This window comes from Bos javanicus, chromosome 19 (genome assembly GCF_032452875.1).
Source record: "Bos javanicus breed banteng chromosome 19, ARS-OSU_banteng_1.0, whole genome shotgun sequence".
In the NCBI taxonomy this organism is placed as follows: Eukaryota; Metazoa; Chordata; class Mammalia; order Artiodactyla; family Bovidae; genus Bos; species Bos javanicus.
The window spans coordinates 32,591,880-32,607,679 of NC_083886.1; the positions used below are offsets into that span (position 1 = coordinate 32,591,880).

A 15,800-nucleotide genomic window follows, 5' to 3' on the forward strand; every position below is an offset into this window, starting at 1 on the left:
TTTGAGCATCACAGCTGAAGAGAAGTTAGATGGTCAGAGGACCTTGGCTCCTAGCCCTACCTGTGTGACCCTGGGCGAGTCAATCCCATTCCAGGGGCCTTAAGTTTCCCCATTATTTTACCATCTCCAAGGTCCCTTCCAGCCCTCAAAGTCTCATTCCGTGCTTCTCTCTCAACACCCTTTGGTTGCATGTTCTTGCCCGACCAGCCACCTCCCTGACCCAAAAGGACAAGTCACCTCCCACAACATGGATCACAGCCCTTCCACTGACCTTGACCTCCACCCAGACTTCTGCACTCAAGGGCAGGGCAAAGTCAAAGAGAGTGGTGGTCACCCCAGTCTCCCCATCTCCCTAAAACTAGAGCATCACCTGTCCCCACCCCTGGGCCTGCCCCTCTTCGGAATCTTGGAATGCCCCGTCTCTGCCACTCCTTTTCCTATTGTGTATTCTGCCCCTGCTGCTCCTCCTGTTTGAGGCTGACGTCCACCTTTCTCTGTGTCCTCCGGCCTCGGGGAAGCTGGTGACCTCCAGGCCTTTCTTCTTCAACTGCTTGTGGCCTGAAGAAGGCGATCACCTCCCCGCCGCCCCCGTGCACAGCTCAGCAAGCACACCGGCAAACGCCGCCGCGCTGCTCCGGGCCCCAAGGCCCCCTGCTCACGTTTGTATCTTTCTGTTTCAGCCCTGAAAAGCCCACCTGAATTCCATGAACAAAGAAAACGTTTGGATAGTGACAAGGTAACTTTCTGCAAACCTCCCATCTTTCTGATCTCAGACTCCAGGCTATGGATCTCCAGGTACTAAGTTTGGGCAAATTTCTCCTACAATTGGCTGGTCCCCTCCCCCCACACTGTGTGGCATCTTCCTCCTAGGCTCTGAAAACTGTGGAAATAGGATCAATGATGTTGGCTTTGAAACTGCTATTGGTGAGCTTTAAAAAAAAAAGATGTCCCCAGTCTTTCTGATGTCGGCAGGGGCATCCCTACAAGGAGTTTTCAGAGACATGAAATGAGGTAGATGAAGTGGGTTGGCAAGCTGGCCTGTCTTTCATAACAGGCGTTTCTCAGTGATGAACAGATGATTTTAAATCCAATTCAGTGGTAGGATAAGGCCTGCGGATACTTGGCTTATTTGAGGCTATTTAAAGGCGAAGAGGTTTCCCTGGTGGCTCAGTGACAAAGAATCCGCCTGCCAATGCAGGAGATGCAGGCTCAATCCTTGGGTTGGGAAGATCCCCTGGAGAAGGAAAAGGCAACCCACTCCAGCATTCTTGCCTGGAGAATCCCATGGTCAGAGGAGCCTGGCAGGCTACAGTCCGTGGGGTCGAATAAGTTGGACACGACTGAGTGACTAAACAACAATGGAAGGCTGAAGGAATTCTGTTTATTTCTCTTTCTTTTAGCATTTGAGGGGGGAAATTAGCATGTATTCTCTACCTTCAGAGCAAGCCTCTGCAATTGAATTTATCGATACCGTAAGTGCTAATTAGGGAGCATCAGCAGCGCACCTAGAAGGAAGGCCAGCAAGTTCCTTCTCCTGGGAGGCCACTGCTAGAGAATCCTAGTGGCTAGCGAGAGGGTAGGGGAGCAGGGAAGAGGGGCGGAGCTCCAGGACTCCCTAGGGCTGCTCATGGGAGGCTGTGCTTCCTGCTGCCTGGAGAATAACTGCCTTTCATCAGAACTGGAGTGAGCCCCAGACTCCTCTTCTGGGGGCCAATACACTGAGATCAGAACCCAGAAATGAGGGCCCTGAAGTTCGGTTATGGCTCTGCCACAGCCCACACCGTCTCTGCAGACAACTCCATCATCAAAAAAACTTTGCTGCTGCTGCTACTGCTAAGTCGCTTCAGTCGTGTCCGACTCTGTATGACCCCACAGACAGCAGCCCAACCAGGCTTCTCCGTCCCTGGGATTCTCCAGGCAAGAACACTGGAGTGGGTTGCCATTTCCTTCTCCAAAGCATGAAAGTGAAGAGTGAAAATGAAGTCACTCAGTCGTGTCCGACTCTTAGCTACCCCATGGACTATAGCCTACCAGGCTCCTCCATCCTTGGGATTGTACCTGTCTGCCCTTTAAGTTTGGAGCGCTGAGATGGACCAAAGCTTTTGACCTCTTTATCTTATTTCTCCATCCTGAAATTACTAGAGAGGTTTTACTAGATGAGTCCTCCTTCATCAGAATGTAGAACAGGGTTATTTGCATGTTTCATTTGTAAGAAAGTAATGCTTTTTTCCTTTTGAGAGAAAAGGGGTTTCTTTTAAAGTTAAAATTAGATGATTCGGCTGTATGATACTGAGAGTAGAATTGATTCCATGTTCGTGTCCAACAGGCTGAAGACACCCTGAAGCGCAAGGCAAGAAGCAGGTCTGACCGTGCAGCCGTGGTGAAAATGCACATACTCCAAGGTAGGGCTGCTCGAGATCATTAAAGCAGTACTGTCGGTGAGAGGGAACACGGACCATTGCTCACGGTTCTTTGTCTCTGCACAGTGGCTGAGTCCGCTTAGAAAGGAGCCACTTCCATTCTGAAGTGGTTTTTGAGCTGTCACCTAGTCATTCGAGGCCATGTTGATGGTCAAATTGAGAAGCCATATGGTGGCCCCAGAAGGTACCACACTTGGGGTCCAATCTGAGCTGCACCACTGCTCAGCTTTCTCTGCGCACACAGGGCATGGCCAACATATATCAACTTCCTTTAAAATGTCCATCCTTCATACCAGTAATAAATGTTTAGTTTTGAAAGAGTTTCCCCGGGGCTCAGCAGTAAAGAATCTGCCTGCAAAGCAGGAGTCTCAGGTTCGATCCCTGGGTTGGGAAGATCCCCTGGAGGAGGGCATGGCAACCCACTCCAGTATTCGTGCCTGGAGAATCCCATGGACAGAGGAGCCTGGCGGGCTACAGTCCATGGGGTCACAAAAGAGTTGGACACGACTGAAGCAGCTGAGCATGCAAGGCTTACCAAATGATGTTTACTGAGGAGACCAGAAAACAAAACTATATTCACAGTCGAATTCAGGAAAGCAAAGTATATACATAAATTGTATTTATAGTCAGATTCTATGATGAAAAGACAAAGACCTAACAATAAATACTGTGTAAGTAATTAAGAAATACACCCAATTATTAAAAACAGTAGATTCTAAGTGGAGGAGGTTTCCCAATGCTTTCATTTCTTTTGCATAATTTTTTTAACATTTTCTACACTTCCAGCAATATATATGTATAAGAATACATAATCAAAAAAGGAATGTTATCTGTTGCATCATTAGCATCTTGAATTAAAATATCAGGCTATGAGCCCCGAGAATCGGATGCAACTGAGCAACCGAGCACACACACACATGAATAGAACAGTGGTACTATGAGGTCTGGAAAGATCTCACCTTCTAAATTTTCAGAGTTGAGCAGAAAGCGGCAAACTCTCATGGAACCCTAACTTCCGGTTCTGCCTTATTGCAACAACTGGCTTTCAAGACTCTCTTCCATGTTCTTGCACAGAAATAAGTCAGGGCCCCGCCCAGAGAGGAATAAAGAGTGATTTAGAGCTTGTCAGTGATCGTTCTCACCCTCCCAGTGATGAGAAGCTGAGCTGCCTGTTGGGTATATTCTTTTTTTAAATCCCTGTTTAATTAAATAACCATTTCCCTCCAAAATTGTTTCTCTTTTACAACCAGATCAGGACATTTGAATCGGTTAGTATCACAACCTCAACAGGTCTGAAACCCTTAAGAAGTCATGCTATCGCAATTATTACAATTGAATCGGATTGTTAGGTCCCTTCAGTTGTGTCTGACTCTTTTGCAACCCCAAGGACTGTAGCCCGCCAGGCTGTCTATCCACGGGATTTTCCAGGCAAGAATACTGGAATGGGTTGCCATTTCCTTCTCCAGGGGCTTCCCAACCCAGGGATCAAACCTGCATCTCCTGCATCTCCTTTATTGCAGGCAAATTTTTTTACCGCTGAGCCACTAGGGAAGCCCCAATTATAACAATAGATAATATTTACTGCCAGCTCATCATGGGCCAGGTAGTACCCAGGTCTCTGGCATTTCAGGCAGATTCTTTACCAGCTGAGCCACCAGGGAAGCGCATACAGACTGGATGGGCATGTGAATGCTGTTGTTTAAAGTCAGTAAACGAGGCAGGCCCTGTGGACTGTTTGCTTACAGAATCGACAAATCGCACATTTTTCTCCCGAAATCCTCACAAAGCCAGTTTGTCTAACACTTCTATGCTCTTCAATTTGCCTTTATTTGGAACTGTCTAGTCTTTGCTGCTAATCCATGTGAAAGGAGGATGATTGCATCAAAAAATTATTAGGATGGCTGCATACAATGTGTCAGAGTGTTTGGGTTACAGAAGCAAGAAACAGAATAAAAATAAAACCACAAAAATGATATTAAATTCTAGAGCCAATCCTCTTGATTTTAACCCCTCAGCTTCCACTGCAGAGAGATCGGTTCCAACTGCCCAGATGAAGCTGAAAAGAGCCCGTCTCGCAGATGACCTCAACGAAAAGATTGCTCTCCGGCCGGGGCCGCTGGAGCTGGTGGAGAAGAACATACTCCCTGTGGACTCTGCTGTGAAAGAGGCCATTAAAGGTAATTAGCTCCAATGGCAGGCTTCCTCCGTGCTGGGATCTGAGGGCAGCCGTGGCTCTGAAGTGCTGAGGTCCTGGGGGTGAAGGTGTGTCACTAAACAAGAGTCTATCCAGGGGTTACTGTCCCAAAATGTTCCCAGAAATCCCAGGAACAAGGAAGAAATTCCCAGCCACCTGCCTCCAACGTCAGGTTGACATAGACCAGGGTGGTTCTGGTCAAGCAGGTCAGAACATCTCCCCCATGGGGATCCATCACTCTGGAGTCATGGTGCTCCTTGGTTCCCTCTTTTAAAGGGGTGGAGACTGGCAGAACAGAAAGAGCACTGGACCTGAGTGGGAAGAACTGGGCGCTAAGCCCAGTTTGGGCTCTGTGGGTTGAAAAGTGTTAGTCACTCAGTTGTGTCTGACTCTTTGCCGCCCCATGGACTGTAGCCCGCCAGGCTCCTCTGTCTAGAGAACTGTCCAGACAAGAATACTGGAGTGGATAGCCATTTCCTTCTCCAGGGGAATCTTCCCAGCCCACAGATTGAACCCAGGTCTCCTACATTGCAAACAGATTCTTTACTGTCTGCGCTACCAGGGAAGCCCCCTCCACCCCCCCCCAAAAAAAAAAATATATATACACAAAATATATCTTTAAAAAGCTGATCCTCTATCTGTTACAAATATTACACATCCTTTTGTCAACATGTCCTTTACCTTTTTGTTTGTTTTATTTCTGTCCTTTGTCTTTTGATTTTCTGTGTAGTGTATTTTACCTGTAGCAGTTTTTAATTTCTGTATAGTTCAATCTCTTAATCTTTTTCTTTGAGTTTTTGGATGTTACTGCTTACTGAAAACACTTCTTACCTCAAGAATGGAGTTATTCACCTATTCTATTTTCTAACATGTTTATACTTCATTTTTATATTTCAGTCTTTATGATGAAATATAAAAGTATTTACACTTTTATATATGAGAGTGCGTGGTTTAAGAGACAAGGTTTAGTTTTCTTTTTTCCACAGTTTTAGTGGTTTGTGTTATAATGTGTCTTGATCTCTGTCTTCACAAGTTTTTTTTTACATTGGCCTGATTTTTCTCATGTTTCTTGGCTATTCTGTTAAGTTTCTGGTTGGTGAAATTTAGGATCAGTTTGTAACATGCCAACTTCGATCCTGTTAGAATGTTGTTCGGGATTGCAGTGAATTTATGGGTTAAGTCACGGTGAATTCATATGTTTAAATTATATGAATTCTTCTGTGGCAAAAAGATAGTATCTCTTTTCACCTACACGAGCCTTTTTTAAAAATTTCCCTTGGTAAGGTTTTCAAAAATAAATTCATCTCAGTTATTGCTTGCGTATGGGAAACCTATTAATTTTGCACGTTTATTCTGTAACTGGGGCACTTTGAAGATTTTCTTAATAGTTCCAGTGGTTTCTCATTTTTATCTTAAATTGTTTGGATATATAATCACATCATCTGCAAATAATGAAGATGTGCCTTCTGGTTTGTTCCTCCTTTCTGTCTGGAAACACTGGCTGGTTGTTGAAAAGAAACATCATGGAATTATTAGTAAATTGCAAAATATCATTTTAAGTTACATGCAGTATATTCATAGCACAAATTATATATAATTTTGTGTATTTTATTTATAAGTTACCTGTTTGTATTTGTAAATGATAAATAAATGATAACAATAGACTATATTATATAAGTCTAATAATATATATATTTTATTATACATAAAATATACAGGTGTGTATCTAACCTATAAAATATGTATGAATTATATAAAACACATATAATTTATATCTTTACATTATACAGCTTTATTGTATAATTTAATAATTATTGATATATTACATAGAAGAAAATTATTATTATTGCTATATTGCCAGTGGTTCAAAAACAGTATTATAATGTTATATATTGGATTGGCCAAAAAGTTAGTCCAGTTTTATTTGTGATGTTGGTGATAACACTTTTGTTTGATTCAGTCTTCCTTGGGAATTTCTCTAGTCATTCACCTCTAAATATGATACTGACTTTTGCTATAAACAGATATTCTAAGGAAGTGTTTGTTCTATTCCATTATTAAGAGTAGCTTGCAAGATGGATGTTTAGTTTTTAAAATGCTTTCCACGTTCATGAAAAGATGACCATTTGAGTTTCTTTCTCTCTTCTAGGAATGTGATACTACTGCCTTTCTTAATCATCCTTGTATTTCTGGAAATAAATCCTACATGGATATTTCCCCCCTAGAAATTGCTAATATTTTATTTGCGAATTTTACATCTCTTTTGTTATTAGTTGGGATAACAGAAGCTGCTAACCAAACCACAAAGTTTCAGCTGCTTGACAGACATTTATTTCTTATTTATAAATGGTCCAGAGAGGGTTTTCTTCTATGGCAAACGTTTCAGGCACACAGACTCCTTTGGTCTTGCTGCTCCATCATCCCCTAGCACAAAGGCGGCAAACTTAAAGAGCTAGAGAGTAAGCAAGCTCTCCGAGCTGTCACAACAACTCAGCTCAGCCATCGTAGTGGAAGAGGAACCACAGGCAATACATAAACAAATGGGCATGGCTGTGTTCCAATAAAACTTTATTTACAAAAACAGACAGCAGGCTCACCAGCCATAAATTTGCCAACCTGTGCCCTGCAGCCTTATCATCCTCCAAATCTAGCCAGAGAAGAGGAAAGGAAGGAACAGCAATTTCACAGGAATATCTCTGTACTGTGGAAGGGGGGGGGGGGTATAAATTTTAATGAGTAGCTTTTGGTCAAGAGCCTGAACAACAGCCATGCTGTGGGCACAGAAAAAAAAAAAAAGAGCATCTGAGAAGTACTTGATATGCATTGTTAGATACTGGTAGAATGTGTCAGTGTGGATAAATGGAAGAGTCACAGATGACCAACCTTGGTTCCCCTGCTGGTCAGCTAGTTAAATGGCAGCCATGTATCAAGATGGGGACTGTGAGCAGAGGGGCAGATCAGGGGAGAGATGATGAATTCCTGTTTCATGTTGGAGCTGAGGGGTCCACAGGAACTCCAGGGGCAGGGGTTCAGTAAGCAGGGCTTTCAACCAAACTAGACTGCAGAAGAAAGTCTTGGTCTAGAGCTACAGACTTAGAAGACTAAGGAAACTTAAACTGATGGACTTGCTAAGAGATCCCTTTCATGTATTCATTTCTTCATTTAATGTTTATGGAGCATCTTCTGTGTGTCAGGCACTGTTCAAGCATTTGTGACATATTAATGAACAAAACCTACAAAAACGTCTGCTCTAGCAGAGCTTATATTCTAGCACAGGAGACACAGATGATCAGCAAAACCCGTGAATAATTATATATCCTAATAAAAAGTGATAAATGGTGTGAAAATAGAAGTTGTGCAGGGTACAGAGTGCCCAGTAGAGGGTGGTTGGGGGGAAGGAAGGAAGTATAAAGAACAAAGAGAATAATGTATAAACAGAGGTAGGGATCTGTGAAGAATAAAGAGAAGGAAAAGCTAGAGAAAAGGTCGGCAGAGGTTGACCTCATCCAGGGAACCCCCATGCGTCAGCCTGTTTAGCAGCAATCTTTCAACGTGCGTGAGTTTCTACCAGCAAGGCAGTGGCATCTTCAGTTCAGTCTCTCAGTCACGTCCAACTCTTTGCAACCCCATGGACTGCAGCACACCAGGCTTCCCTGTCCATCACCAACTCCTGGAGCTTGCTCAAACTCATGTCCATTGAGTTGGTGATGCCATCCAACCATCTCATCCTCTGTCATCCCCTTCTCCTCCCGCCTTCAATCTTTCCCAGCATCAGGGTCTTTTCAAATGAGTGGCATCTTATGACATGTCATCTATCTTATGACATGTCATAGGGACAGAGGAAGCTTCTCAGAGACCAGCTGTAGAAATAGCCCTCTGAGTAACCCTTCCAATGGCACTGATGGTCCCCACCCCTCTCCTGGCTGTCACTTCTCTGGATCTCATCTTCCACCCTCAGCAAAGCAGCAACTCAGGGTGGTGGTTTTCTGTGTATTGTTCTCCTGGCCTCTGTGTATATTCCGTCCTTGGTCCACGCGCCTTTCCAGATGTGTTTACATTTTCCAGCTCCCTCCGCAGCTGTGCGTCTGTGTTTCTGCCAATCCCAGAGCGAAACTCTCACTGTCTTCCTCCCCATCCCCCCGCCCAGGTTTTATTCAAGACCAATTTTTCTTCAACACGAAGATGAAATAAACTAGAACATCTCGCAAGGAGGCTGTTGACAGAGAACCAGCCCCCACTGTGGGGTTTTTCTTCTCCTTGGCAGATGTCCCCACCCTTGCCCTCAGCTGAGTGACTGTAGCAAATCTTTCCCCCTGCACCTTCCTCTCCTTCAGGGTGCCAGCCAACCTTCACTCTTCCAGCCTGCAGGTTTATTTTCTGAGTCAGGTAGAAGTTTACAGATTCCAGCTGGAGGAAACTTAGGCTTGTGTGGGCTACCGTGATATGATGTGAAAGAAAAGGGGGCTTGTGTTTTAGGTTCTTTTTTGTTTTGGTTTTCATTTATTTTTAGTTGGAGGATAATTGCTTTACAATACTGTGTTGTTGTCTGCCATGCATCAACATGAATCAGCCCAAGGTATACCTATGTCCCCCGATCCTTGAACCCTCCTCCCACCTCCTTCCCTATCCCACCCCTCTAGGTTGTCACAGAGCACCAGCTCTGGGCTCCCTGGCTGTCTATTTTGCATATGGTAATGTGTACGTTTCGGTGCTGCTCTATCAATTCGCCCCTCCCTCTCCTTCCCCACTGTGTCCACAAGTCTGTTTTCTATGTCTATGCCTCCTTTGCTGCCCTGCAGATAAGTTCATCCGTACCATCCTTCTCGATCCACATATATGCATTAGTATACAATATTTGTTTTTCTCTTTCTGACTTGCTTCACTCTATGCAATTGGTTCTAGGTTCATCTACCTCATTAGAACTGACTCAAATGTGTTCCTTTTGTATGGCTGAGTAATATTCCATGTATATACGCACTACAACTTCTTTATCCATTCATCTGCTGATGGACATCTAGGTTGCTTCCATGTCCTAGCTATGGTAAATACCAGGTTTTCTGATTTTACTGACTCGGGGTTTCCTCGTGGCTACATCTCACAGCCTACACCTGTTTTCCTGTTTCTCCTACTTAGAAAACCACCAACAGCCTCTCTCTCTCTCTCAGGCCAGAACACTGAATGTAACAAATGCCATAAGGGAGGGATACCGTGCGAGACCAGAAGATGTGCACTGGAGTTGAGCCTGGCTTTGTTCTGCTTGTGTGTGGTCATCGGCACTTCACACTCTCAGTTTGGAGAGCTCTCCTCCGAGCTGGTTAATCCTCTCTTTGGTCATCCGAGTATCTCCTTCACTGCCAGGAGCATCCCTTAGCTACCAAGGAAGCTGTTATTGTCCAGAGGCCTGGCTTCTGCTTGAGGAAAGGAGAACCCCGACTGGCTTTCCCAGCTATTTAGACAATAAAAGGGTCCTGGTGTCCTGCTCCAGGGGGCAAGCTCCTCCACCCTAAAGTGTCCTCCTCTTTTCCTTGGATTCAGCCAGGCTTCCCACCTGAATGCCTGAATTTGTTTTTTCAGCTTCTTTTAAAAAAAGTGAACCCTCAATTCAGAATGAAAAGAAAATGAAAGTCACTCTGTCAGTTGTGCCTGACTCTTTGCGACCCCATACATGAACTGTAGCCCACCAGGCTCCTCTGTCCATGGGATTCTCCAGGCATGAATACTGGAGTGGGTAGCCATTCTTTTCTCCAGGGGATCTTCCTGACCCAGGGATTGAACCTGGGTCTCCTGTATTGCAGGTGGATTCTTTCATGATTGGAGCCACCAGTGAAGCCTGATTCAGAATATACAGCCCCATTTTCAAAGATGAAGTCATTCTTTCTATCACTGTAACCTTTCAACACAGGAAGCAACATTTCTGTCCCTGGGGGATGGCCCAGAAATCATCCATTTACAAGTGTCATGTACCTTTTTCTAAAAGACCCTACGATAGTCTCAGCTCACTTATAACCACAAGGCTAAGACTTTATAATAAAACAAAACAAAAATTCTTGTTTACTAGGAATCCAGCCATCCTTCAGACTTCTAGAAGTCTCAACACTCTCTAATCATCCATTTTCAAGGCAAATAGACACCAACCATGGCCCCTAAACCAGATGGCGGGGTCATTTGCTTTGGCATAACTTTCTCATGACCAGAATCTATCATTCCATAATGAGAAAGGATTTCCAAAGTGCAAATGATCCTTGAGGGAAAGAAACATGTGATAAATACTTTTCTGAGGAAGATTCTAAAAAAGGTGGTGGGAAAAGAGAACCAGGAAGCCAGTAGCTTTGGGGGTCGGGGATGTCAAGGAGGAAAGTTCAGGTGCTCTAAGATGACGCTAATGTATCTTTACCCACCTAACAATCTTCTTTGTTCCTGGAGAATTGGTTTCAATGGTCAATAGAGAACAAGTGCTGATGCAGCGTAACTGTTTTTCCCAACTCCTGTAGTCCTTAGCATCAGGGTCTGTCTAGAGACTTAAAGTCAGTTTCCTTTTTTTTTCTTTTTAAACTTTTTATTTTGTATTGGAATATAGCCAATTAACAATGTTATAATAGTTTCAGGTAGACAGCAAAGAGATTCAGCAATACATGTACATAAATGAATATGTACACTGTAGTATGTATGTATGTAAACAGTCAGACACAACTGAGTGACTAGGCACAGCACAGCACATAGAAAGGACCGTGTTAGTCGCTCAGCCACGTCCTACTCCTTGCAACCCCATGCACTGTCGGCTGCCAGGATCCTCTCTCCATGGGTGTTCCTAGGCAAGAATCTTCCTGATGTAGGGATGGAACCTGAGTCTCCCACATTGCAGGCAGATTCTTTACCATCTGGGTCACCAGAGAAGTCCCTGGGTCAAGAAGATTCCCTGGAGAAGGGCATGGCAACTCACTCCAGTATTCTTGCCTGAAGAATCCCATGGATAGAGGAGCCTGATGGACTACAGTCCATGGGGTCACAAAGAGTCAGACACAACTGAGCAACTAACACTTTTATTTTCATGTATATATATTCTCCCCTAATAAAGTCAATTTCTAAAGTGCCAGGAATTTGAGATAAAGGAATGCTTGTTTCTCCAAAGTCCCATGTCCACCTATTCTCTTCCTGAAGCCATCTGATCCCCTTCAAGAGCCGTGGGCTCCACGGCCTTTGTTGGACAGTTCAATCAGTCTCCTCCAGACTGTAGTATCCTCAGTGTATAGGAACCTCTTTAGGCGGAAGCTGCATTTAAACTAGCTCCTGGCACCCGACCACCTCCTCCCTCAGGAAGTGGATTTGGCTTCCGCCTCTTCCAGGAGGATGTTAGGAGAAGGGCTGACCGAGAATTAAAATAGCCTTCATACATGCACCGCTCAGGCTTGCATACAGATAAGCGAGTGAAGTTCGTTCTCGTGTTCCACCCCCTGCATTCCAGTCCGTGGTGTGGATCCAGAGGCAAGGTAACCAGGACCCTTACTATCTTACTGTAATCTCGGAATTTTAAATGTTTATACAGAGGAAAGTCCAACTGACTCATTCATCTAATCACTTCCGAGAGAGAGAAAGAGGAGTGGGGGTGCGCCAAGGGGCCAGACTGAGATCCCCAAGAGGCCAGGCCCGGAGTCAGCCCTGTGGGCATAGCTGCGGGGTGATGTCAGGACTTCCCGAAGCGGGTCCTTGTCATCACATGGCCCGACGTGTCTCCAGGGACAATAGCCAGCGCCCTACACTCCAGCAGCTCCCAGCGAGCCCCGGGAGATTGGAGCAGGGGCCCTGGGTCACAACACGGAGCTGATAGACTCTGCTTGTTCCTGCGGCAGCCAGATAAGGTGACCTCTGTCCCTCTTCACTGAGCCTGGCCTGAACCAGGCAAGAGAGGGGGGAGCGCACAGCCTTTCCTGCGATGTCCCTTGTGCTCTGGAGAAGGTCTGCTTCGCTTTCCCAGAATGAACCTCTTGATGTTTCTGGCTCCAGAGTTGTGCTGACTTTTGCACAGCTAACCACAGGATCAACTGCCTCTTGGGTGGTCTTTTTTAAAATTTTTGATCATGGTAAACTTGAGACAGGCAGACACTCCTACCAAAACCAATAATAATAACAACAGCTAGAAATGATTGGACACTTGTGTGTCAGGAACCTTGTGAATAACATATAACATATGTCAACCTCAATGCTTTTTTATTTTAAGAAAGCTATCTCATTGATTTTTGAAAAATACCTATTTATTAATTTGGCTGCCCTGCATATTAGTTGTTGCATGCTGAGCTTCCCAGGTGGCACTAGTGGTAAAGAATTTGCCTGCAACACAGGAGATGTAATAGACATGTGTTCGATCCCTGGGTCCGGAAGGTCCCCTGGAGGAGGGCTTGGCAACCCACTCCAGTATTCTTGCCTGGAGAATCCCATGGACAGAAGAGCCTGGCGAGCTACAGTCTATGGGGTCACAAAGAGTCAGACATGACTGAGTGACTGAGCATGTACTCACAGTGTCAGAGTGGAAAGGACATGCTGATTTATGACCACGACAGCAGGGCTCCACAGTCCTCCCACGCCTTCTCTGAGACAATGGCAACAAGACTGTCGTGATCCCCTGCCTCCTTTATTCTCACGGTCAGGGTGTCACGTTCATTCCCTCAGATCTCAAAAACTCAAGTAAAAGATGTTGTGAAGGATGGAGCTGTCCTTAGCACACATGTGCAGAAAAAGGGACACGGCTGATTTCTACGTCATCAGCCCCACCTCACCCACCAGCCCAGCAGGTCTTAACATGTTCCCGAAACAACACACATCTGACAACCTCCCTGGAGGAAAATCCATTTTGCCACCCCCTCTGCTGGGACTCTGAGCATCTGAAGGCTGGACCTTCAGTCTTAGCTCAATCTCTAGAGAACTGGGGCCAGCCTGGACCTTGTGATGAGGGATGAGAGATTGCAGTCCTTACTCTGACTTCCTGGGCCATTCTGAAGCCAAACACAAGTTGACTGTTTCTGTTACTGCTGCCACTGCTAAATGGACTGCTGATTTGAACTACTATCTTTTGTGTGTGGGGGGGTGGGGGGAATTGTTTGTTTTTTAGTGTTTGTTTATTTATTTGGCTCACTGGGCCTTAGTTGCACACAGGATTTTTCATCTTCGTTGCGGCACAAGGGATCTTTTTTGTTGTGACATGTGAGATCTAGTTCCCTGACCGGGGATCAAGCCCAGGCCCCCCACACTGGGAGCATGGAGTCTTAGCCACTGGTCCACCCAGGGAAGTTGCACAAACTACTATTTTCATCATGTGTTATCTTTCCACTTAAAGTCATTGAAGGGGAGTAGTCAGGGAGTAAGAGAAATTTTCTCTCTTTTTCCATCCCCACCCTTCTTATGATATTTCTACATGAGTTAGAACCCTTGGACAACTTTGTGGTTTAATTAATTCACTCTCATTTGTATGAGTTTCAGATGTAATACTCTTGTATGGAGTGGGGAGTGGGGGTTGGGGGGCAGGGAGGCAGGGGGTCAATTCTTTGTCACATGAAGGGTCAGATCACACAGAGAAGATCCATACCTGTTCAGACTGAAGGAAGTGGGGAGGGAATATAAGATGCTAATGCTCGGCCATCAAGAGTTCTGCTGGGCAGAGGAGGCTGACAGCCCCTGGGGGCTAGCACAGTCAGTTCTGGGCTCTCTGAGTCGCTGTGCACTCAGGCCCTGTACCAAGTAAACCCCAACAAAATGCTGCAATTTCTGTGGATAAGTTCAGTTCAGTCGCTCAGTCGTGTCCGACTCTTTGTGACCCCATGGACCGCAGCACACCAGGCTCCCCGGTCTATCACCAACTCCCAGAGCTTGCTCAAACTCATGTCCATCAAGTTGGTGATGCTATCCAACCATCTCTTCCTCTGTTGTCCCCTTCTCCTCCTGCCTTCAATCTTTCCCAGCATCAGGGTCTTTTCTAATGAGTCAGTTCTTCACATCAGGTGGCCAAAGTATTGGAGCTTCAACTTCAGCATCAGCTCTTCCAATGAATATTCATGACTTATTTCTTTTAGGATTGACTGGTTTGATTTCCTTGCTGTCCAAGGGACTCTCGAGAGTCTTCTCCAACTGTTCAAAGTATCAATTCTTCAGCACTCAGCCTTCTTTATGGTCCAACTCATATCTGTATATGACTACTGAAAAGACCATAGTTTTGAATAGATGGACCTTTGTTGCAAAGTAACATCTCTGCTTTTTAATTCACTATCTAGGTTGGTCACAGCTTTTCTTCCAAGGAGCAAGCGTCTTTTAATTTTATGGCTGCAGTCACCATCTGCAGTTATTTTGGAGCCCAAAAAAATAAAGTCTGTCCCTGTTTCCTTTGTTTCTTCATCTATTTGCCATGAAGTGATGGGACCAGATGCCATGATCTTCGTTTTTTGAATGTTGAGTTTTAAGCCAGTGAGGAAGCCTTAATACCCACTCAGCCCCAACTCCTATGCCCAGCTGGCCCTGAATAACACATGTCATCTTTTAAACAGGGACAAAGCCTTCTTTAACAATGATATATGTATCTATTTACTTCCTTGGCTGTGTCGGGTCTTGGTTGTGGGACATGAGATCTTCCATCCTTGTTGCAGGTTTTTTAGCTGTGGCACGTGGGATCTAGTTCCTAAACCAGGGATCGAACCCAGTGCCCCTGCATCAGGAGTGCAAAGTCTTAGCCATTGGACCACAAGGGAAGTCCCGGGACAAAGCCTTTATTTAATTCCACAAACAGAAGTAGGAGTTGAAATGCCAGTGAAAACGTGTTTTCTAAAGTAAAGAAATTAACAGGTTGAGTTACAATGGAAGCATATTCATAGAGGCTTCCAGAAGGACCTGCCGGGGAAGATCACACAATCTCCTGGAGAAAGGGAAAACAGTATAAAAATTCCTTCACGTTGTGTGAAAAAAACAAATTGAGCTTCTTTGCAGAGTCCAGGGTTTGCCATGAGAAAAGAAGGGAGGGAGTGATCTAACTCTGGACCCTTAAAATAGAGGATGGGGGCAGGGGTGCAGTGGTCTGAGACCAGATGGGAGAGAAAAGTGACCCATGATTGCAAAGAAAAAGCAGACATTTGTCAAATAACCCTCTGTTAGAAAATGAATTGGTTTCTGACACACACATAAAAAATACTGGCATGTATTTATTTCAG

The 15,800-nt window shown here is 44.9% G+C and overlaps 1 protein-coding gene across 4 annotated transcripts in view; it reads left to right on the forward strand.

The window, feature by feature from the left end:
• MYOCD (myocardin) overlaps nucleotides 1-15,800 on the forward strand; it is a 93,124-nt gene that overhangs the window by 40,630 nt on the left and 36,694 nt on the right. For all 4 annotated transcript variants that reach the window (XM_061391116.1, XM_061391115.1, XM_061391114.1 and 1 more), the window contains 3 exons: nucleotides 681-736; nucleotides 2,327-2,402; nucleotides 4,436-4,597. In XM_061391116.1, coding sequence (XP_061247100.1) covers nucleotides 2,387-2,402; nucleotides 4,436-4,597 — 178 coding nt within the window. In that variant the 5' untranslated portion in view covers nucleotides 681-736; nucleotides 2,327-2,386. The remainder of the gene's footprint in view (nucleotides 1-680; nucleotides 737-2,326; nucleotides 2,403-4,435; nucleotides 4,598-15,800) is intronic.